This window comes from Uranotaenia lowii, chromosome 3, assembly GCF_029784155.1.
Source record: "Uranotaenia lowii strain MFRU-FL chromosome 3, ASM2978415v1, whole genome shotgun sequence".
Lineage (NCBI taxonomy): Eukaryota > Metazoa > Arthropoda > Insecta > Diptera > Culicidae > Uranotaenia > Uranotaenia lowii.
The window spans coordinates 76991875-77016922 of NC_073693.1; the positions used below are offsets into that span (position 1 = coordinate 76991875).

Genomic DNA, 25048 nt, shown 5'->3' on the forward strand with positions numbered 1-25048 from the left:
ATTATTCCAATCATTCAGGAATCATATGAACTTTATAATGCCTTAATTTCAGAGCAAAGAATTTTTTTTAGAAAAAATTTTGTTTTGGGGCCGGAACACAATTTCGGACACGATTTAGTTAACTCGCGGCGATTCAGTTTGCTCAACTCTAAACACAACTTTTATTTTCGGTTTGATTGATTGGTGTTTATTTGTACGATGTGAAGTACACGGCGGATTGGTTTGGACTGTGTCTCAAACTGTGTTGTGTATAAAGTGGAGAATATGGTAGAAAAGTATATAAAGCAAGAATTCCTTATCATTTCAATTAACACATTTACATTCACGCTCCTTTTTTTAACTAAAAATTAAGTATGACCGAGGTTCAAAACATAGTTCAATTATATGAACTTAAAGTCAAGTACCCTTTTTCCTCCTTGCGATGGTTCAAAACGGAGTTCGAACTGCGAACTCAAAATTGATCCTTTTTTTTTCTTTCGACAAAGGAGCAAAGCTGAGTTCGACCCTATGAACTACAAATTGAACTCTCTTTGTTGGACTGAAAACACTAAGCGAGTTCAGTTCGAACCGGAACAGCAACCAACGAACACGTCGCAAAATTTTGTCGTTTCGGAACCATTACCGGAAGATAAGAAGTAACTTCATTAAGGAATGTTTACCGTATGAGCGTAAAATTCTGTCCGTCATTGTCATCATATGGTGAGCGGCTTAGAATGTCCGGAAACTTCCGGGTGTAATTAACTTCCCGTGGGAAGCAACATCCGGATGTTTTCTTTGACCGGGAGTGTCAAAACTTTTCACCGCTCTGTAATTGCAATGCATGTACCGGAACAGCAACATCCGGGTAAAACAAAATTTAATGATCCTTTAATTCCCTGAAAATAAGCTACCCTTAAATAAAAAGGATAAATTCGAGTTCGGCTGCCGAACTTAGTATTGAGTACGCCTATCAGAACTTAGTTTTGCGATTGCCCAGTCGAACTCAAAGTTGCGGGCTGCCACCGAAGTGCTGTTTTGAACCAAAACTACTTAACTTTGAGTCTAAAAAAGGAGCGTGTTTGTTCCAGTATTGAATACGAAAGAGAAGAGAATATATCGGTATCGATTTTTGAATACGGCGAATGCGCCAACTGTAAACAAATCCAGATAATCACATAAATGCGTTAAAGTCTTTATTTTACATCCAAAAATATTATCTTCTTTTAATTTTTCTTAATTAAGTGAAGTTAAATTTAATTTTTTAAATAAGGCGAATAGTTTTTTCTATGAGTGTGTAACCCCACAGTTAATTCGCCCATTTCCCCTCAAAATTTCGTCACGAACAAAAAGGCCAATAGTTATTTCGAGATAGAAAAAGGGCATTGAAGTTCTTGAAATTTATTTTCCAGGACGAGTAGATGCACAAATTAGTATTCATAAGATCGTTGAATGAGCTAATGTTTCAATGTGATCATTTGGACCCGCTTTCAAGCCGAATATTTCTTCTTTAATGAGTGATCCAAAAGGCGAACTGTCATTCTGGAATTCAAAAGGGCGCTCTTATTTGGTGAATGAACAAAATGAGAGCACCAGTCTGTGGTAAAAGGGCCCACAGTTATATTTATTAATTTTTTGAAGTAATTGGTACGGAAAAGCTATATTTATCGATCGGGTGATGAAATTAAATCAATTTGAAAGCATTTTAGCGACTTATTTAGGAAAATGATTGTACGCAGTTAAATAGGAAACTGATTTTATTATTTGAAACTTGGAATGCGTTTTTCTCAAAACAAAGGTCTTTACGCATTCGCCGTATTCAAAAATCGATACCGATATACTTTGAGTATACATTCTGTAACGTTCTGTATAGTGAACAGAGTCTATCTCTCCTAAAGACCATTTTAGGTCCGTTTCGAAAGGGTCTAAATTTTCGTCATTTTTTCTCTTTAAACTTCCAGGCTAGGCACCGCAATGTTTATACTTCAACAGTTTTATAAAATGTTACCTATGGGTTTAATTGATCCCTTGAGGTCAATAAGACATTTTTCTCAACTAAATGGATCGTGATCACAGTTTAACACGATATAACTTACATTTATCCAAAACCTATTATTCATCCAATGATTTCCTAGTTAAAAAGACTTGAAGGATTGATTTTGTCTAAAAAATATCTAAATTTTCGCCTGAAAGTATGCTATGATAGGTAAGGTTGCCAGAACTTTTTAAACATGAGTCCGGGCCGGACAAATCCGGGCAAAATCCAAGCATTTGATTTCAAAATTGACGGCCAAAAATTCGGAATAATTTTGCCAAAACACAGAATTTACTTAACAAAAATCAAGAAAAAAAGGAAAAAAAAGTTCCATCTAAATTCTTCGACAGACTTTAAATCGTATTTAAGGCTTACCAAAAACCTTTTAAAATAAATTAAATAAAACTTGCTAAAAAAATTTATATTGGAGGCATATTTTTAAAAAAATGTTACAACAGAATTTGATTTTTTTTGTTTGATTTGCCAAATATTTAAAGTGAATAAATTCGGGCATTTTTCAATGAAAACAGGGCGACCGGGCCGGGCCGGGCAGGACTGTTCCCAAATTTTGTATTAAATATCCTGGCAAACCCGTATAAACCGAGCAATCTAGCAACCTTAACTATAAGGGTTATAGACAAACTTTTAGAATTCTTTAGATTTTTAAACTAAGAAATGTGGTCGAAAAGAGGTAATCCACCTTTTTATTTTTCGACTTGATTGATTTTGACAAAGTTGAAGCGTCCCTGAATAAAGGATGAGGTATCTTTGAATAAAAGACTTGAAAAAATCCATTTTTTCTTTACGGAAATGCTTCTATGTTTCAAGTATCGTTATATTGTAGCACAGAAATTTGAAATTACAAAAAAAGACGCCGAGTTGGTACATTTTTCGAAAAAGGTATGGTGAAAATAAGAAAATGGGATCAAATGTCTCCATTTTTCTCTACCAATGTACCTATATGATTCGCATCATATTTGCGGTAAATATTTCGACATTCAGAAGGAAAAATTAGAATTTGAAAAAAAAAGCTTCGAAAAAGAATTTCATATCTGATTAAATAGGCAGCATTAAGCTCTACATCCAGAATAAAAAAAAAGAAAATCAATTGAAAAAAAAGAATCAGGATAAGAACATAAATACAAAATTCTTACAAGCACTCACATCTAATATTCAGGAATTTAACTTACTCATTATTATATGAATTTAAGTTTAGCACCCGTACCTTTTATACGGTTTTTACTTATTGAGTTGTTTACTGTCACTGACAGTAAACAACCCGACAAGCAGCCGAACAGAATAAAATTGTGCTGCTCTATTTTTTACGTCTGATGATGGGTGAAGAAAAGTAACCCGAAACGTTACGTGAATTCAAAAAGCTTAATAAGTAAAAACCGTATGTTACTTATTATTAATTCGAATTAAGAATTCTGATATTTTTTAACGATGCGTTTCTATTACGTTGTACGAAACATCTTAACACATTGCAGACCAGATACAAGATACCTCATTTTTCGCTCTCCGCGAAACTTCTCCGCGATCCTTAATATTTTTGGAATTCACAGATAACGGTTGCAAAAGTTAGAACAACAGCTTTTAAATTTGTATTTCACGTTTAGAACAACAAGTTTTCTAAATGAAATGAAGTTTCGAATAGTTTATGTTAGTTTCTGTTTCTTTTGTAATAAAAAAGAACCAGAAATTTTCCTAACAGGCTCGAATTGTTCAAACGGCAGTTGTAGAAAAATATATATACAAAAACCAATACATCAATCCACTAATTGAAAAACAATAATAGTTGGGAGTAATGTAAATTATTTAATAAAATTTTCAAATATGAAGGAAGCTGATTTAAAAAAAAAAATATTTTCCAAATAATTTACATTCAAATCTCATGAACTGAACATCAAGGTTGCCGAAATCACAGAAAAATCTATAATTTCACAGAATTTTGAGCCAATTTTCATCACAGAATCTGTGTCACAGAACACAGAATTTTGAGAATATTCAATGATTTCACAGAATTTAGAAATAAGGGGCATTTTTTTCAAAATTAAATTTTTCATGTCAATATAAATTTTGTATATTTATCTTTGAATTGGAAAATTATAATTGAAATTGGTGATGTTTATTGATTTTTCTTAAATAAAATGTTAAAAAGACTCATGTTGACATGATTTTTGAATGAAATTGATGTAAAAAGGATCACAGAAAACTGTCACAGAATTTTTGGGTAAAATCACAGAAAGTCAGATTTTTTTTTCCTCAAAATACAGATTTTTTTTCGGCAACCTTGCTGAACATATGACGCAACATGACAACTACACTCAACCGAGAAGCAACATTTCCAAACCCGAAAAAATCCTGTTTCTACCGAAAATTCTGTGTATCAATACAGCTGATCGCTTGAACTTTTTGATGTCAAGCGTGAATACATTCCGCTTATCATCAATTTGAAGAGCAGACGAAGTCATGGACTATCACTACGATTTTCATGCAATCATCGAGTGATACAGATAAAGAAATTGTTATATTTTGGTTTCTTGTTTCGCATTGCATTCTTATCGCGGGTATTATGTAAGGCTAGGCTATATTAATTTGCAAACCCATGCGTTTTTTTGGAAGTTTTGTTCACGTATATTCTCAAAAATACTTGTTGTATGCTTTACAACAAGTATTTTTAAGAATATACGTTTCCCATATTATAAATTATGAATCGAAATATGAACATTTAATTTGGAACATGATCATCTTACTTCTTTTTTTGTTTATTGAATACTTTTTTGTCTCTCTTTTTTCTTTTCAATGTGGGTGGCTCATTTTGATTTTGTTTGCACGATTCTAAGAAGTTCACTGTTGATTAGACAAAGCTGTTGCCAACAGTTTGCGAAACAGAAAACAAAAACAAAGGTATGTCGAATCTTATCGCTACTTATTCGGGATTCTGTATCTATATCTGACCGAGTAATTTCGCACCTTTCTTGTTGTTGTTGCTAATGAAATTCGCGATACGATATCAGTGGCGATACTTTCAGGGGATGATTCAAGTGTCAAAATGTAGGATTCAAGTGAAGAATTAAATGTCGTATTTTTTTTAAATTTAAAAGGTTATTGAACCTTTTTTTTAAAGGAATAGAATTTATAACACACTTTTCATCAGCTTGAGCTTAACCACTCGCTGCAGAAGCTCAAGGCGCATATTCTAAAAGGCCCACAGGTAGTTTTTATGATATTTTTACCGAAATTCAGCTAGATCGCGAACCTTAGACAGCCAAGTCCGTAGAGTTCAGGTCAGGCGAACTCACATGCAGTTGAAGCTTGAAATTAAACCTCAAAAAAAAATTTCACACAAAAATTGAGTTTTCTTCCCTTTGTGAGCCAATGTGCAAAGTGCTGCTGAAAAAGCACTAGCTAAAACAAAAATGGGGACGTATCCACAGTTCGAGGACATGCCGTAGAACTATTCCCGATACGTAAATTGATTGATCTGCCTCTCTTCAGAGTGTTCGGTTGATCTTCATCAAAGAAGTATGGGTAATACCTTCAACAAAGCAGGTTTACTCTGCCTGATGGCTTTTGATACGTCTGCACAGGTTCGTGATCTTTCTGGCAACCAAAATCTGTAGTTCTGTTTTTCCACGAACCTCGACGTATTCATCGGTAGGAAACACGATATTCTCCAAATTCTTTATGCAAGGGGTAAAAAAGGGAAATTTTCACCCTTTCTTGCTTTTGTTCTACCGGAAGGTCTTGAAACCTTAGGATCTTGTAGAGCTTGGTCTAAAAATCATCTTTCAAGATTCGAAGGCGATTTTGATCCGGTGTATTAAAATCTATCGTCAATTTAGTGACACTAAGTCGAGGACTTCTGTTAGGGCGCATCTTGATGATCTTCACCGTGGTAGGTGTTGCCACTATAGCTTTACAACCCTCACCATACCTTTTCTTGTACTTCTGATCCCAGGTATTTATCTTCTAAGTGCAAGGCGAAATAAAAATATAGTTACAGTCCACGTGAAATATGTTTAGGACCATCATTAGGGTTAGAAGGATGTTATTGACCTTTTCAACTTGTTTTTTTGTTCATGTGGATCACACCTAGAGTCACCTAGATTAAATTTCTTCGAAAATCCTCCATTTACGGAAATTTACCAATCAATCGACACACGAACCCTTTCAATAGCCATCGCTCGACTTGGACTCAAACATTGAACAACGCTCATCAATCATTCATTAGCTTTTGTAACCAACTTCAGAATAAAATCACACTATTGACACCAACCTTTACAGAGCGCGCGTAATCGAACGGAATAAAACTCTTCCAAAAACAAGCACCGCACCACAGCTAAACGCACTTCACTTCAGTTTATTGAACTTTGATCTTGGTTAAAAAGTTTTTGTATCGAGCACTTAGAGCACCAAAAGCTTCAGAGACTGTTCCGTTTTTTTTTCTACCCTCGTTCAAAAGGTTTTGCTTTCCAAAACAAACACCGGCAGCGAGGAACTAAATTAGTACCGCAATCGAAACGACTGGCTTAGAACCAGTCCAAACGACGACTAAAGAAAGCACGTTGCGACTAAACTGTCTTGAAAGCGGCTCAGAAGAATTTGGAGGTGGTGTTGTATATAGATTACACCGTTCGATTAACTGTTTTTATTTTTCATCCATTCGGAAATACTTTACAGAAGGTTTGCATTTTTATTGATTAAAGTGTTAATTAAGGGCGGTTAAACTTATAAAACTTATAAAGTTTTAAGTTTTTAGATCAAAATTACAGATCTAGTAAAGATTACAAATTTTGTTTGATTGTGTTATATTTATATGCAATTGACAGACGTATGACGAAACTTACCATTAAAAAAAGGCTCAAAATGTTTGCTTTAAATGTGAATTTTGAAACTTTACGTACACGCAGCGAAAAAAATTTTTTTTTGCAAAATAAAGATAACTTTCCATTGATTTTGGGACAGCAAAAATTACTTTGCTTCAAATCCATTGTCCATTACTTCAAAAAAATAATTCCTGCCTTGAACATTTAAACAAATTTATTGATTCAAAATTATTTTTTAAATCAAAGCCCAATACATAGTATTAAATTCAAAAAGTAAATCCTTCCATTCAAAAATTGTAATTAATAAAAAAAAAGGAGAATCAGTTTTTTTTGTTCAATCAAATGCACCTAGTTTTTTTTCTGCGTGTACAGTTGTTTAATCTATATAAACGGAAAATAATAAAATCAATTGTGAATCGCCGAAGAATGAATCAAGAGTCTTTGTCCGAGTTTTTAATAAACAGTGTATTAAAAATTTCCTGCAATTATTCTAGATATAACTTTTGTTGTTGTTTTTACAATATGTTTTACTTACGTTTACTAATTTTTCCTCTTCTAAATTAATCCTTCTTCAATTCAGTTCAACGTACTAACTTCGGACGTTCCTGGAGTGTTTGTACAATAATATTGGGTAAGTATTTTTGTTTATATAAAAGTTTCAGGTAACCTCACTTTTCAACGGTGGATAGGTAAGTATATTAACCTTTTACGAACCGGCGGAAAGATGTCGTTTGGGCCCTACGGGATGCTCAACTTGCAACTGTTCTACGCGTTGGATGTCTGTTGTAATTTTACATGTTAGAAATAGTTTGCATTCTACTATGACATTTAACGTGCTTAACAACTTACATGCACAGCTCGAGAATTCTCAACGAGACGTTGTGGTGATATCACTACGGCGTTGAAGTGTTTCAGTTTCCTAATAATATTATAAAAATTAACTGGTTTACTAATTCTCTTTTTTTTATCTTTTCAGATGCGGTTACCTGATAACTTCCACTTAGTTATGAGTTTAATAAATTTTAGATTAGATTTATGTTTTCGACCGGGAAGATGTTTTTGAATAATAATTTTTGGCTTTTTACGGTCTGAGATTTTAATCAAACAACGTTTTATTTGAAATACCCGACGTTTCGACCATATTTTGTGGTCTTTCTCAAGGGAACTGGAAGTTTATTGTATTATAAATTATTTTGAGCATTGTTTGTGAAACTATTCTAAAATGTGTAAACTCACTTGTCTGTCTGCTGTTATTGTCAATATCGTTTTTTTCCAACGGCTAGGTGTCCAGTATTTGCAGCTCTGTGGGGGGTATTGTTGTTATTACATTTACAGTTTGAATTTTGAATTTGAAATCTTACAATTTGAACCGGATAGAAAAGAATATTTTTCATCCGATTTCCTATGGTTGCACTTTTAACGTACTTTTTGAATTATGGATATTGTGTTATGTGGAATGTGTGGGTATTGTTGGAGGTTGAGCTTTCTGAGTTGGTAAGTGGGATTGGAATCGTTGTGATGTGTGAGTTTTGGTTATTATTTATACTATTGCTATTGATGGATGGTTGTTTGGGTTTTACGGATTGTAGTATGCCTGTGTATGTTGCACTTAAGCTAGCTGTATCGGTCCTATAGTTTACGGTATTTGTGGTATTGGTGATATGACACATCTCCAATATCCGCAATGTTGATGTGTATTGCGCTCTGTCTATGATTTTGGCTCTGTTGTGGTCGAATCGATGTTGCGTGTTGATAACGTGATCAGTCATAGCTGTAGTATCTCCGAGCTTCTTCTTGATTTCCGCTGTGTTGGTAACTCCGGTTGTCAATACTTTTTCATATCGGTTGACATCTGATTTGTGACCGTACATCCTCTTTGTGAGTGTATTGGTGCTCATTCCGATGTACACCTTCTCGCAGTCACAACATGGAATGCTGTAGATGATCTTTGACTGCTGAGCCGGCAATATGGGATCTTTGACGATCGGAAAGAGTTTTCCGACGTTGTTGATCGTTTTTTGGGCGAATTTAACATTTAAAAATTCTTTTTTCAGGTCTCTGATTATTTTGGCTGTGAGCGATGGTATGTATGATAAAGTGCGGTAGCTGAAATCGATGGATGTTCCGGATTGTGTTGGCTGAGTGATTGTGGATGTTGTGTTTACGGATGCCGGTTCGATGTTTATGCTGGATTGTTGCTGGTTGATAGACGGTGTTTGCTGATTCTGTCGTTCTTGGCTGACTGGTGTTAATTGGTGACTATGCTGCTGGTGTATGGATGGATTTGGTTGGTATGATTGCTGATGTTGGTCGGATGAAACTGGGTCGTTATGCTTCTGATGTATGGATGGATTTGGTTGATATGGTTGCTGATGTTGGTCGGATGAAACTGGGTCATTATGCTGCTGTTGTTGGATGTCGGTTGATGGTGGGTGGTTCGGTTGTTGTTGTTTTGCTAGTGTTGATTGATGGTTCGGCTTGTTTGCTGTATTGGATGATGGTTGTTGGTTCTGTTTATGATTTTCTGGCGATGATTGGTGGTTCGGTTGTTGATGGGTGGCTGATGATGATGATGCGTGGTTCGGTTGTTGATGTTCGGCTGGTGATAACATGATATTGTTCTTCTGTTTCTCGGTTGATGATTGTTGGTTTTGGTGTATGGAATTTGTTGATGGTTGGTGGTTATGCTGCAGTTGGGTGGCTGATGGTGATGATAGTTGGGGTTGTTGTTGGATGGTTGCTGTTTCGATTAGTTGGTTTGCGATGTTCGGTGGTCTGTTTTCTTGATAGTTTGGTTTTGATGTGGCTATGGTTGAGCGTGATTTTAGATGATTAAGCATTCTATTAATGAGTTTGGATGGGTAATCGTTTGCTCGTAGGTGCTGGAATATAGTCTGCTTGCATTGTTGGTGTGTCTGGTTAGTGGTCAGTTGAACAACTCTTTTCATAAAATTGTGTGCAACATTCAACTTCATGGTCGTGGGGTGGTGGGAGTGGAAATTTAATAGTCTGCCTGACGCAATCGGTTTAGCATACCACTGTGTTGATATTGTTTGATCTGTATTTCGGGTGATCAACGTATCCAAATATGGTAATTGGTTTTGCGATTCTTTTTCTAATGTGAATTGTATCATTGGGTGGTAGGCATTGAATGCTTCTAATGTTTCTTGCGTTTTATCTTCGGGTAATGCTATTATCAAGTCGTCAACAAACTTGCAAGTTTGTTGACGACTTGATAATAGCATTACCCGAAGATAAAACGCAAGAAACATTAGAAGCATTCAATGCCTACCACCCAATGCTACAATTCACATTAGAAAAAGAATCGCAAAACCAATTACCATATTTGGATACGTTGATCACCCGAAATACAGATCAAACAATATCAACACAGTGGTATGCTAAACCGATTGCGTCAGGCAGACTATTAAATTTCCACTCCCACCACCCCACGACCATGAAGTTGAATGTTGCACACAATTTTATGAAAAGAGTTGTTCAACTGACCACTAACCAGACACACCAACAATGCAAGCAGACTATATTCCAGCACCTACGAGCAAACGATTACCCATCCAAACTCATTAATAGAATGCTTAATCATCTAAAATCACGCTCAACCATAGCCACATCAAAACCAAACTATCAAGAAAACAGACCACCGAACATCGCAAACCAACTAATCGAAACAGCAACCATCCAACAACAACCCCAACTATCATCACCATCAGCCACCCAACTGCAGCATAACCACCAACCATCAACAAATTCCATACACCAAAACCAACAATCATCAACCGAGAAACAGAAGAACAATATCATGTTATCACCAGCCGAACATCAACAACCGAACCACGCATCATCATCATCAGCCACCCATCAACAACCGAACCACCAATCATCGCCAGAAAATCATAAACAGAACCAACAACCATCATCCAATACAGCAAACAAGCCGAACCATCAATCAACACTAGCAAAACAACAACAACCGAACCACCCACCATCAACCGACATCCAACAACAGCAGCATAATGACCCAGTTTCATCCGACCAACATCAGCAACCATATCAACCAAATCCATCCATACATCAGAAGCATAACGACCCAGTTTCATCCGACCAACATCAGCAATCATACCAACCAAATCCATCCATACACCAGCAGCATAGTCACCAATTAACACCAGTCAGCCAAGAACGACAGAATCAGCAAACACCGTCTATCAACCAGCAACAATCCAGCATAAACATCGAACCGGCATCCGTAAACACAACATCCACAATCACTCAGCCAACACAATCCGGAACATCCATCGATTTCAGCTACCGCACTTTATCATACATACCATCGCTCACAGCCAAAATAATCAGAGACCTGAAAAAAGAATTTTTAAATGTTAAATTCGCCCAAAAAACGATCAACAACGTCGGAAAACTCTTTCCGATCGTCAAAGATCCCATATTGCCGGCTCAGCAGTCAAAGATCATCTACAGCATTCCATGTTGTGACTGCGAGAAGGTGTACATCGGAATGAGCACCAATACACTCACAAAGAGGATGTACGGTCACAAATCAGATGTCAACCGATATGAAAAAGTATTGACAACCGGAGTTACCAACACAGCGGAAATCAAGAAGAAGCTCGGAGATACTACAGCTATGACTGATCACGTTATCAACACGCAACATCGATTCGACCACAACAGAGCCAAAATCATAGACAGAGCGCAATACACATCAACATTGCGGATATTGGAGATGTGTCATATCACCAATACCACAAATACCGTAAACTATAGGACCGATACAGCTAGCTTAAGTGCAACATACACAGGCATACTACAATCCGTAAAACCCAAACAACCATCCATCAATAGCAATAGTATAAATAATAACCAAAACTCACACATCACAACGATTCCAATCCCACTTACCAACTCAGAAAGCTCAACCTCCAACAATACCCACACATTCCACATAACACAATATCCATAATTCAAAAAGTACGTTAAAAGTGCAACCATAGGAAATCGGATGAAAAATATTCTTTTCTATCCGGTTCAAATTGTAAGATTTCAAATTCAAAATTCAAACTGTAAATGTAATAACAACAATACCCCCCACAGAGCTGCAAATACTGGACACCTAGCCGTTGGAAAAAAACGATATTGACAATAACAGCAGACAGACAAGTGAGTTTACACATTTTAGAATAGTTTCACAAACAATGCTCAAAATAATTTATAATACAATAAACTTCCAGTTCCCTTGAGAAAGACCACAAAATATGGTCGAAACGTCGGGTATTTCAAATAAAACGTTGTTTGATTAAAATCTCAGACCGTAAAAAGCCAAAAATTATTATTCATAAATTTTAGACTTCACAATGTGCCACGCTTTTCAATAAATTCCTAGATGGCTTCTCCTAACTATTCTTCTTTTCTTTTTCTGAAATGTTCTCTCCAAACTATTTCCTCACACAAGTAAAAGGTCTTTTTCAGTTGGCCTTTATATGTTGATTCAAAATTTCCCTTCCTACTCTACAAATTTTTGAAAATGATTTTGATGGAGGCGCGCCGTCACATCAATACTGATGTTATGAAATCGCTTGGTACATCTTTGTACCTGAAAATGATCACATTTTCATATGTGATGAAAGAAATTAGAGAAACATGAACTATCAAAGAACGAAAGAACATAAGCCGTAAATATCATGAAAATTTCGAAAAAGATACAACGGCTCACCGACAGGACTTGAACCTGCAATCTCCGCTTTGGTACAACGGCGCGTTAGCCAATTCCACCACGGTGAACGTGATGGAACCGGCGAACACGAGCAATCGAGCTCTGCCGATCAACTGCTGGACCTTCTTTCGAAACACCATTGGCTAACGCGCCGTTGTACCGAAGCGGAGATTGCAGGTTCAAGTCCTGTCGGTGAGCCGTTGTATCTTTTTCGAAATTTTCATGATATTTACGGCTTATGTTCTTTCGTTCTTTGATAGTTCATGTTTCTCTAATTTCTTTCATCACATATGAAAATGGGAAAATAATAAAAAGGTAAAATTTACCGAGATAAAAAGGTATATACTCGTGAAATCCAAAAAGGTAACGTTTACCTCGTCGAGATGAAACTCGCCTCACAACGAGGTAAAGTTTACCTGAATCTAGCTGACAAAAAGGTAGAATTTATCTAGAAAAATAGTAAAGCTAACCTCGTAGCAAGGTGAAGTTTACCTGCAGTGGTGTCAGGTGTCCTGATTTTTCAGGATTTATCCTGATTTTCGAGGGACCGTCCTGATTTTTCAAAAAACGCTTGAATTGTCCTGATTTTTGAAAAATAGCCTTTAAAATGTATGGGAGAGTGGGGAATCATGGGCCACTTTTTTCGTTGTTCCATAACTTCTTTATTTTAAAAGATAAAATGAAAATAAAAAATGGTATGGTTTTCTACATTTTCAAGGTATCATAAGGTTTTTTTTTTAAATTTATAATAAGTTAGTTTTCCCAAACTTTGACTGTTTGAAAAAAAGTAATATTTTTTGGATTTTGAAAAATGGTGGGGAATCGTGGGCCACCAAATCCAAATTGACCAAATGACATGCAAAGTTTATGAGTTTACCCAAAACTGTGATTTCCTAATTCATTTCGTTATTTAAAAGCAATTTCAGATGATGAAATAAAAAAGAAAGCTGTGTATGATCGCATAGATTCCAAAACCTGGCTCGCGAACGTTTTGACAAAATTTCTTATATAGGATGGACAAAATATTTTTCATAACTCTTCATTTGCCATAAGAAAACTTTACAGATAGGTAAAACGTATTTTAAGTTCTTAATGTGTATAAAAACATAAAAATACAGGTGATTCAAGATGTGTGGCCCACGATTCCCCACAAGCTATGATTTGCAAATTGGTTGCGTTTGGGTGCCTTATTGATGTTTCATCAAAAATTCCTTTGAAAGATCATGACAAAACTAAGATCATAAGCGTATGAGCATATTTTTGTTATGCACTTTAGGTTCCCCATCGATGAAATTAGCCGGTGTTTTTTTAATTATGAAACTAAATTTTTCTAACTCTTTATAGTTTGATAAATAAAAGAAGCATATGATGCGTATTTCAGTCAACAACATATGGGAATATATGCTCACGCAAAGCGACGACGATGACAGTTGGTTTGAGACTTTTATCTCAACACACATCTGAGATATTAAAAGTGACCCACGTTTCCCCATGGCCCACGATACCCCACTCTCCCCTACACGGAAAAAAATTGCATGGGTTTTTCAAATACAGAGTCATGATAATTTTACTATATTCATCATTTAGTATTTTCGACCATGATTTAGTATTTTCTACCAAAATTCTGGGCGATAATACTATGACATAGTATTTTTACTATGCGAACTTTGACAGCTCATAGTTATTTCCTCGTGTCAAAATTACCATGCGCATGATATTCTGATATTACACGATTTGTGTTCTTGAAATAACTATGCTCATGGTAATGTTGAAACATCGTCATTTGTGTCGTCAAAAATACTATGCTCATCAGAAATTCATAGTAATTTTACCTATGTGCAACGTTTGAGTGTTTGTTTCAGCCGGTCACGATTTTCGGAACGCGGAAAAAAATTTTCGCGGGTACGTAAATGGGATAATTGCTGTTCCAACCAACCAGGTGACCGGCGCACTGGGTGTGTGAAATAGAATCAGCACTTTTGTCGGGTCGGGCTACGCAGTCTCCCAGGTGAGTTAATATTGTGTTTTTTTATCGTTACTATTTAATAAACATATACCAATCCGTTTTTGTAGATATTTCTTTTGATTTATTTTAAGCTGTTCCATCTGATGCATCGCGGATTCCCCGGTCGTGGGGACCTCTCTTCTGACCAGCCACTGAAGATTGATGGGAGAATCGCAGTTTCCAGGTGCCCCCTTCCTGGATCGTTGGCCTCAAGATGACTGCCAATACATCCAAATCAATTCCAGCGTAAGTAGAACATTTACCAAACTATGAATAATTGCTCATTAATTGATTTTTTGTTTATTTTTTTTTTCAGGGCATAACAATAAATTATCATAGTTCTAGGCAGACCATTGTATTGTGTAAAAATGTAATTTGTTTGCGCATGCATGGTAATATCAAGAAGAAAACATTATTGACTCAAAAATATGGTTGCGTGTTGTTCATTTAAACCACGGATTTAGTAATTTTACTATGCTTTTTTTTTGTGTGTACGACGGAATTTTCAGTGCGAATCAAATATTACACGTCTTAATATTTTACATGTCTTTCAAATTTTACACGTCTATTGAAGTTTATAGACGTGTAATATTCAACTCGCACTGAAAATTCCATCATATGTGATGCTTCTTTTTTGTTCCATCATATGTGATGTAATTTTACAACTTTTTTTTTGGTCACACAAAATAATCAACAACACTGAATTGGAAATTTCTGTAAATTACACGACATGAAATATTACTATACACTGAACGTGATAATGTCATGTAAAATTATAAACTGTGAAGAACAGGACCAAACAAATGTGAGAAAAACTGTTAAGTCAAGTCGTGCGCCGAAGTATTTTCCGCGCGCGCGAGTAAGTTAATCGGTTTTGATGGTTCCCGGAGATCTTCGAGAAGCAGGGATGCGGTTCAGGAAGCGGATCCACGTTGCTCAACTTTGGATCCGGTACGTCGGGGAAGAAAATAAAAGTAATAAAACTTATGTGTGAGATAAAAAAAATTGTCTCCTAATAAAATGAATTATATTAATTATAGAAGGATTTCAATTTTTACTAAGAGACGAGAAAATTCCAGTATTGAATCATATTAACGATAAATAAAACAAAACAAAAATCCAATTGGAAAGTTTTTCTTCCAATATTGAGTGATTTTATAATTTACATCATTTTTATTTTACACGTTGCTAAATTTTACATCATTTTTTATTTTACACGTTGTGAAATTTTAGTGGCGTGTAATTTCCAACTGGCACTGAATACTCCGTCATATATGATGCTTCTTTTTATTTACATCATATGTGATGTAATTTTACAGATTTTTTTGGTAGTATGTATTTGATGAGATTCGAACAAATTTATGATGAAGTTTCGTAATAAATTAATGATTTGCATAATGAAAATCTTTAGCATTATCTGTTAGTTTTTCTAATTGCTTCTAACTTACATGAGGCACTATATAGAAACAGATATGAAACGTCAAATTGTCCGCTTAGACAAGTTTAGAATCAGCATTGCTACGTGTGATTATTTATTTGAAACCCAACAAATGTCAAAAGTACTTTAGTAAAAGAATAAAAGTAAACAGACCACATAAATTAACCAACCCAAAAAAAATTAAAAATTGTAGCCTACACTGAACAAAATCGGGGTATAAGGTTTATTGGGAATTTTAGTGTTTTCGCACTAAAGGAAAATCCAATACTTTTTATCAGAAGACTTACGATTGATTTCATTAGAAATTGCAATGAATGTTATGGAGAGCAAATTTAATAGGATTTATTATGTAACCTAGTGTAATAAATGGTTTCATCATTGCAATCAAATATGCTTGTAACTCCATTTAAATTTCTCATCTTTGAATAATTTAACAAATTTATTTCGATGTTCAAACATTTAATATAGCAAATCAACATTCAAAAATCGTACAAAAAATGTTATACTGCACTGCACTTTAAAAACTTTTTGTGGGTGGTTGGGCGCAGTTCCATTGCCTGGTGCATGTTGAACCTGGTGCAAAAATCCTGATTTAGTGGGTTGGGTGCTGCTGTTCCAGTGAATTAATGATGTTTCCTGGAAGAAAAATCCGCATATTTAGTTTCAGGCGAATTAATTTTTTGAAAGAAAATTAATTACCTATGGCTGGCAAGAATGGAACTGTGTGGGTACTCGCTGAAGTTCGGATCTGTTCTGATCCACCGCTGTCCGTCGTTTTAAGACCTGATTTACCTGTTAGGATAGATACCAAAATATTAACACTATAAGAAGTTCAGCCGTTCCATTTTTGCAACTTACACTCATAAGTTTTTGGCTTATATAACCGCGATGGTATTTATGTTTTCTATGCTGCCACTCAGCTGGTAAAATCCTCCTGCGAAAAATTACTGGCTCGCAGTACACAAACAATCGTTCTCCTATGGGTTTAAGTTTCCCAAACAATATTGAAACGGATTTCTTCCACGACTCATGTACGCCAACTTGTATACTAACTACAGAATGACGAAATGTATAGGAATTTTATATATGTTTTGCTAGGTATAACAAGCTTCTTAAATTCATTGAATTTTCCCATATTTTGTGTTGTATTTATCGTTAGCTTCTATCATAGACTGAATGATATAATTTATTGGATTGACGCTATAAATTTTATAGCCCAATTATGTTTATTAATTATTGGATTTTCCTATGCGTTTCAACAAGTGAGTGAGGTAGACATAATTTATTGGTTTTTCTTATACTTTTAAAGGATAATTTAGTAGCTTAAATTAGACTGCACATAATGAGATTTATTTAAATGACCCTATAATTTTCATCGCCCAATTTGGTTCAGTGTAGCCATTCTTCTACGATGTTTGTTTATTTATTTTCGAGATCATTTACGATTGCTCCCTTCCGAGTATGGCATACTTAAATTGTTGAATAGGCCTGATAAAATAATGTTAAGTGATAACATTTCCAAATTCAATACAGGTTTCTGGAATTTTATTATTTGAGCTTATACATCTGTTTGTTATTTTGGTAGTCTCTGTAGTGAAAAATAGCTCAGTTATTCTTAGAACAATTCATCTAATCGAATTATTTAAGTTTATTTACATTATGAGTTCATAAATCATTGCGCCCTTTCGAAAAATTGTTATTCTTAAAAGAGCTATCTAGAAACAGTGACATCTATTGCGTTGTTGAAAAGATACAAATAAAGCAATAGATGGTACTTGTTTTTCGCCAATTTTTACGGTTTCTTTGGTTACCTTCAGTCTAATTCGAGTTCGTCGAATTAGGTTTTGTTATCTGTCTGTATCTGGATCTACTATCTACTCCGGCTTCTTCTGTCCTGACTTTGTGCCAACCCAGGGCTGGGTGCTAGCATGTCGCCTTTTTGATTGTTTTCTGCTTCGCTATTTTTTTCGTATCCACACAGTTGTTTGTTGATCGCTTCACGTTGTTGAGCTTCCAAATGTTGAGCCCACCTTTCGAAGTCGGATGTTTTGAATCTGTTGAATAGGGCAACGCCGTTTTTTTCTGCTTCATCCTGCTCCGTTCGTTTTTTTTTGTCCGCATAGACCTCCACTTGTTCCGCGATGATGACTTCCTCTAATGGTCGCTTCGGCTTTTCTTTGGTTTTGTATTCCGCTCTCTTTGTGTAGTTTCCGGAGACCATTTTGGCGAAAGTCTGAGGGAGCCTGGGGAATTCCTCCAAGCTGTCCAACAGTTCGTATTTATTTTGTGTAAGTATGGGGTTTTGTTCCTACGCTTCAATATATGTGAGCGTGGTTTTGGCCATGATTGTCTTGATATTTTTTTGTCGGGTTCTCTCGGGGCAATCGATGTCGGAGGTTTTGTGGTCGGTGGTGTTGCGGCAGTACAAGCATCTTTGTCTCTGTGTGCACTCCTCATTTTCTTCGTGGAATTGCGTGCAATTTGCACACCTGGGTTTGGATCTGCAGTTTTCCGTTTTGTGATTGTACCTCAAGCACCTCATACAGAGTACGGGTTTGTTGTAAAACGGTCTCACTTTGTTGATGCAACAAAAGAAATACACTTCTGTTGGTAGCTTATTGGCCCTGAAGGTGATACTGACGCGATGAACTGGGATTTTGTTTTTTGGGCCTTCGTAGCGGTGGAGCCTTCTAATCTCCATGATAGGTACGTCGCATTGGATACTGTTCGCAATTTCTTCTATGCTGAAATCGGTCGGTACGCCATTGATCACTCCAGTAACCGATATAAACCCTCTAGTTATGTACGCCTTATAGCCATTAGATGTTAGATTTTTGTCTTTTTGCAACATGTTTGCAGTTTTGAAATTACGTAAAAACACTAGAACTTTGTTCCTCCCGAGCATTCTTAGATTTTCGGTCTCGTCCTTGTATTCCTTTATTTTGGATAGCCATCTTCCTAGCGTCAGCTTATTTATCTGATCCGTTTCCTTGATAGGTTGCACTATCACTCTGTAGGGTCCTGCATCCGTTGGTCCATATTCGTACGTGACGAATGTTTTTTTTGAAGAAATTCCACCTATTGCTCCATCGGTTGAGTTCCCTCCAGTTTTATCCGGAGGATCTCCTTTGCTCGCCATCTTTGAGGTTATGTTTCGGCGTCCCCTCTGATGGTTTTCATTTCACGTTAAATCCGGTGTCGATACTTGATGTCCTGTCTCCTTATACTCCTTAGTTAGTTTTCCAAAAAAAGAATTCGGATAATCCTCAAAAAAACTTTTTTGAATAACTTTTAACTTGTAACTCGCGATTTGAAAAAAATAGCGTGTCACCTCAACGACTTTTCATACACGAATCGAAGAATAACACAACGGAGAGATAATTTCGAAAATGTTTTTGTGGAATTTGAAAATTAATTTTTAGTTTTTATTCGTATCAAATAAAAGTCATGGCACCCGATTTCATTTTTTTTTTCATTGGAATCACCCAGAGTAGGAAGGCGCCAAAAGCAATCAAGGCTTACTGATGTGCATCCATCTCTCTAAAGGAAGTTTTGGCGCCAATTTTCATTGCAAGTGTACTTTTCACGTGGCACCAGTAAAATGGATACTTGGATGTGATTTTCCCTATGGGGTTTCGCAACTACGAAGCATAGCAAAGCCTGTACGAAGAATATTGACAAAATTTGAAATTTTTTACATCAGAATCAAGGCAATTCTAATATTTTTTTTAGATGTTTGTTCGTTCACCGTTAATTTTCTGGAATGTCATTTTTTTTTAGCAACCTTAATATATTTTTTGTTGATTTTATCCAGTTAGTTTGAGAATTGAAGGTTATTAATTTTGTGATTCCAAGTAAATTGAATCATAATCATAAAAACGGATTGGAGGATCAGGAAACATTGGAAAATCCCCACTACCTTTCATGCTCAGTGGTTAATCGGAACTTTAGAAAATTTTAGCTATATACGACTTTATCTTGATATTAGACCCAACTCACAGTTTCAAAAGTCAGAAAAAAGGATCGTAATCAATAATATTATCCAGTACTAAAAACTTGAAAGAATTATATAAAAATTAAATTTTAAGTTAACAGCATGCCACCTGAAATTTCGAATATTTAAGTATAGAGAAAAATCTGAACCAATACACAAAAATACAAAAAAAAAAGTTTCGTACCAGATATCAGATCTAAAAAATCAATCTGCCAAGCATAAGTAAATTAAAGAATATAAACACTTAAATTTGACCAAAAACATAAAATCAAGATCAACGAAAATCCAGCTTTTAAATTAACGTTTTAATATAACTGAAAATCCAGATTCATAAAGCCAAATTTAGAATATTGATTCAAATGAACAATAAAATTTGAAATTAAATTTAACTGTCTGGATAACAGTTTCTTATCTTACGATCATCAACTATAAATTTAAGTAATTTGTGAATATTTTGAATTTTTATTCCAAATACTCAAGACAAAAATAATCAAAATACAAGAAAGTTTAAATTCTTTTTTTCCTAAATTCTTTAATTCTTAGTGCAATTTGCCAATCCCTAACTGAAAATTGAAAAAAAGATAATAATGACACAAATTTCGAAGACATTTTCAAACATTATATTGATTAGAAAAATGTTGCTGTAAAATGAAATGAATAGTAACTTTTTCTGAATTGTTAAATATTTGTCAAACTCAGTTCTGTTAATTCACAATAAGATTCAATTAGTGTATTTAGTGCAAAGTCCGAAAAAAGACATTTGAGATAATCAAAAAAAATATAAATTAATTTTATATTCATTATTCTTTAAATGCTCCGGGTCCATTTTTTAATTTTTTCTGTTCTGACGTTCATGTTTAAAGAAAACTGTAATGTATTTAAATACAGAGGTTAACACAAATCGGAAATACAACTCTATTTATGACGACTCCAGCAAAAAAGATCTATTTCTGTTGAAATCAATCTTCAACATTTTTTAAATACTTTATCAGATAGAGGTTTTTGAATAGGAATGATGACTAAACTAAATTGAAACTTGATAGATTAAGCGTTCTTAAGTTACCGGAACTGATCATTAGCAGAACTTTATTATACGCTACCTCAACAAGAAAATAAGTTCGCTAAACAAAAGTTAGTTAACTTATTAGAGCAAATCGTATGAGAGTTTTTGTGTCACGAACTGCCGGTTTTGAATATAAATTTAAGTATGATATTTTCCATTCCATTAGCGGTTCTTTGAATGAACTTTAAATAATGAAATTCGAATAACGAACCATAATTCTAGATTTTTTTCTGATACAAAGGTATCCACTAGCTTTTATACACTTAAAAGGAAGGCTGACTAAGGAACAGTGCTAAAATATAAAAAATACTCAAAAATTACAGGCTTAACAAAGTTTGCCGGGTCAGCTAGTTGCTTATAATACAGTACTAACTTGAATTTGAATTTAATGATTTGATTTTTGAACCGAAGAATACCTGAAAAAACTGCTATTAACGAATTTCGAATACGAGAATGAATTTTTTTTTCAATAAATAAATCATTTTGTGAGCTGGCCCAAGACGGAAATCTGGTTCTCGAGAGTGACCCTACACAATCCTCTTCCCTTTCCTCAAGTCAGAAAAAATTCTAACAGTTGAGATGCCGCGACGAATACGGCTGCTCTTCTAATTTAAATCCGCGACGATTACGGCTCCTATTCTTACTACTGACTTACTGACAAAACACAAGTGAAGTGAATACTCGGCACAACAAAACTTTTTGAGTTGAATGCCTCAATCAAACTATTTGTAAATAAACATTTCGTGAGCTATGAGTATTTGAGCTTTTTATATCGTTATGTATAAAAAAAACAAATGGCCAGAATTATTATAAGAAATGTGTCAATTTTATAATATTCACTCAAAGAATTTCATTTTAATGTAGATAATAATAATTTTCAAAACTGAAATTAAGCTAAAAATTTACAATTTCAAATCAATTATTGAAAAGTAGTGATCACAGTAAGTACATGTCTTTCAAATTTTACACGTCTGTTGAAGATTGCAGACGTGTAATATTCAACTCGCACTGAAAATTCCATCATATGTGATGCTTTTTTTCGTTACATCATATGTGATGTAATTTTACAATTTTTTTTTGTCACACGAAATTCTCAACAACACTGAATTGGAAATTTCTCAAAATTACCCGACATGAAATATTACAATACACTGAACGTGATAATGTCATGTAAAATTATAAACTGTGAAGAACAAGACCAGACAAATGTGACAAAAACTGTTAAGTCAAGTCGTGCGCCAAAGTATTTTCCCCGCGCGCGAGTAAGTTAATCGGTTTTGATGGTTCCCGGAGATATCCGAAAAGCAGGGATGCGGTTCTGGAAACGGATCCACGGTGTTCAACATTGGATCCGGTACTTCGCGGAAAAAATAAAAGAAATAAAATATAATGTGTGTTAAAAAAAGTTTTGCCGCTTAATAAAATGAATCATATTAATTATAGATGAGTTTTATTTTTATTAAGAGACGTGAAAATTCCAGTATTGAATCATATTAACAATAAATAAAACAAAACAAATTCCAATTGGAAAGTTTTTCTTTCAACATTCAGTGATTTTATAATTTACATCATTTTTATTTTACACGTTGCTAAATTTTACATCATTTTTTATTTTACACGTTGCAAAATTTTACTGGCGTGTAATTTCCAACTAGCACTGAATATTCCGTCAAATATGATGCTTCTTTTTATTCACATCATATGTGATGTAATTTTACAGATTTTTTTGGTAGTGTGTATTTAAACCTCTTCGTCTCAGAGCATTTTTCTCGCTACAGACTCTGGATTGTAAATTTGTAACTCCTGACGTAAACCAATACATATATCTGTATTGTTTCCAAACCTATTTTTACAAAACTTATAGTTTTGGAAACCTCGTAATGTAACTCAAACATGTTTCTCAGACAATATCCACCTACAACGGGGTGGCCAGCGAATTTCCATTTTAAAATTCCCGGTTTTCGATTTTATTGTTTTCCCTGTTTCAAAATGCGCAGAAAGATATGTTCATCAGGTTTGACCAAAAATGAAGATATTTTTATGCAAGTTGAAAGTAAAAGTGTGAGAGGGCTTAATTTGTTTTAGTTTAATTTTGAAACTCAAAGGTTAATCAGAATACGGTGATGGTAATACGGTAAGAAAATAATTATAGTTGCCCTAAACTTTAACAGTGCTTTAACCGAAAATTGTTACCATCTTTTCAGTCTTGCACACCATCTTCGCCTATTATATTCCCTTATGCTTTATTTTTATTATTTGCATGAAATAAATTATAGTTTTGATATGAAGGCATACATAAAATACTTTTAAAATTTCAAGTTGAATTACTGAATTTATCTGTAGAAGTCTTGCTTCTTAGTTCTGAAGTTTGAAACATAATCATGCGCGATGAATTTCGTATTGAATAACCGATCCATAAATCAACTTAATTTCAAGTTTGGATTCATTATTCAAACTTCGATTCTAATTTCTGACGCTTATTTTATTTTCGAAATAGAAATCATTTATTATTTTATTTTATAGCTTGACTACTGATTGAAAATTTAATAATTTTCTTCTAAAGTTAGAAAAACAGATTCCAATTAAATTTATTGATAGCAATATGAAATTTAATTTCGGTTCTCATATTGAATACTGATTCATGTCTTTTATTGCATACCTTTAAATTTTATTTTTGAATGCGCGAGTTCTAGATGCCGGAATCTATTCACCAAAAAACTATTAAATTCATCTAAATAGCTAGTTTAATTTTTCAGTCCTATCTCAAAAATGCATGTTTTTACTCGACTTTTCAATTTGAAATCCTACTGGTTTAATTGAAAAATGTATACAGGAATCACATAAAAACTTGGTAGTTTATTAAACCTTCTGCCGTCTGTGCGTTTACTATAATCAACCAAATAAATTCGAAATTTTAGATGGCATGATCGGCGGGATGAAATTCTTGAGAGAAATTTTATTTTTATAAATTGGTAGCCTCTTATTTTATTTTGTTTGTGTCCGGCATTTTTCCCGCATGTGAAAATTCGCGATTCTCAAAAGATAAAATTGAAATAAATTAGAAGAAAATATTTTCGAAACCAAATAAGGTTAGTTCTTCGAGGGTATGTCGTATGTCAGAAATTTGATGTTTGATATGTGAACTTATGTTTTGATAATTTTTGACAATTTATACCTAGTGTGTACCAGTAACACAAACAAAGAAGTTAGATTTTTTTAAAATATTTTATCACTCAAATAAAAATTTGAAGTATGGTTATGATTATTTCTTAATTTTGATAAAGGTACCGTAAGCTCAACTGAAAACAGCTGAAAATAAGTAAAGCCATGCACGTCAAAAAATATTTCATTGTTCAATTTATTTAAAAACGGCATTTGATCATAAGATCTTTGTAAAAAATAGCTTTTCAATTAATTATTGACCGAGTAGTGGAGTTAGTATGAATAACTGAATTCATATTTCTCTTTTAACGTTCTATTAACATCAATTTTTTCACCAAATTATTCGAAAAGGGGGCATCCATAAATTACGTAACGCTCTCAGGGGGGGAGGGAGTAAGCTCGAGCGTTACGAATTGTGACATACACAGAAAAAAATCTGAATCCTTAACAACACTGAAATTGAAAATCTTTACTTAGTACTTAGAAGCGATTTTGATAGATATTAATTTCGTTTTGAAGAACGTTAAAAAATTTTATGTTAAAATCTTTTTTTTACCTTCGAAATGAGTACCTCAAAAACATAAGGGAGGGGGTAGTTATCAGCGTTACGTAATTTTCAAAGGGGGGTACGTCGAAGCGTTACGATTTGTGACATACGGGAGAGAGGGTGTCAAAAAAGTGCATTTTGGGTTACGTAATTTATGGATGCCGCCTATGGGAAAAAATAATCTATAGATAATATACAATGTTTTGATTTGAATTTTTTTCCCGGTTTTCCCATACCAATTTTAAAT

At 34.4% G+C, this 25048-nt stretch overlaps 2 protein-coding genes across 2 annotated transcripts; one reads left to right on the forward strand and one right to left on the reverse strand.

Moving 5' to 3' along the window:
• Positions 1-8276: 8276 nt before the first annotated feature.
• Positions 8277-9683, reverse strand: LOC129752311 (probable serine/threonine-protein kinase DDB_G0280133). Its single transcript, XM_055748098.1, has one exon. It carries the CDS (start codon positions 9681-9683, stop codon positions 8277-8279), a length of 1407 nt encoding a protein of 468 aa, XP_055604073.1.
• Positions 9684-10435: 752 nt separating this feature from the next.
• LOC129752312 (probable serine/threonine-protein kinase DDB_G0280133) lies at positions 10436-11842 on the forward strand. Its single transcript, XM_055748099.1, has one exon. It carries the CDS (start codon positions 10436-10438, stop codon positions 11840-11842), a length of 1407 nt encoding a protein of 468 aa, XP_055604074.1.
• The last annotated feature ends 13206 nt before the right edge of the window (positions 11843-25048 follow it).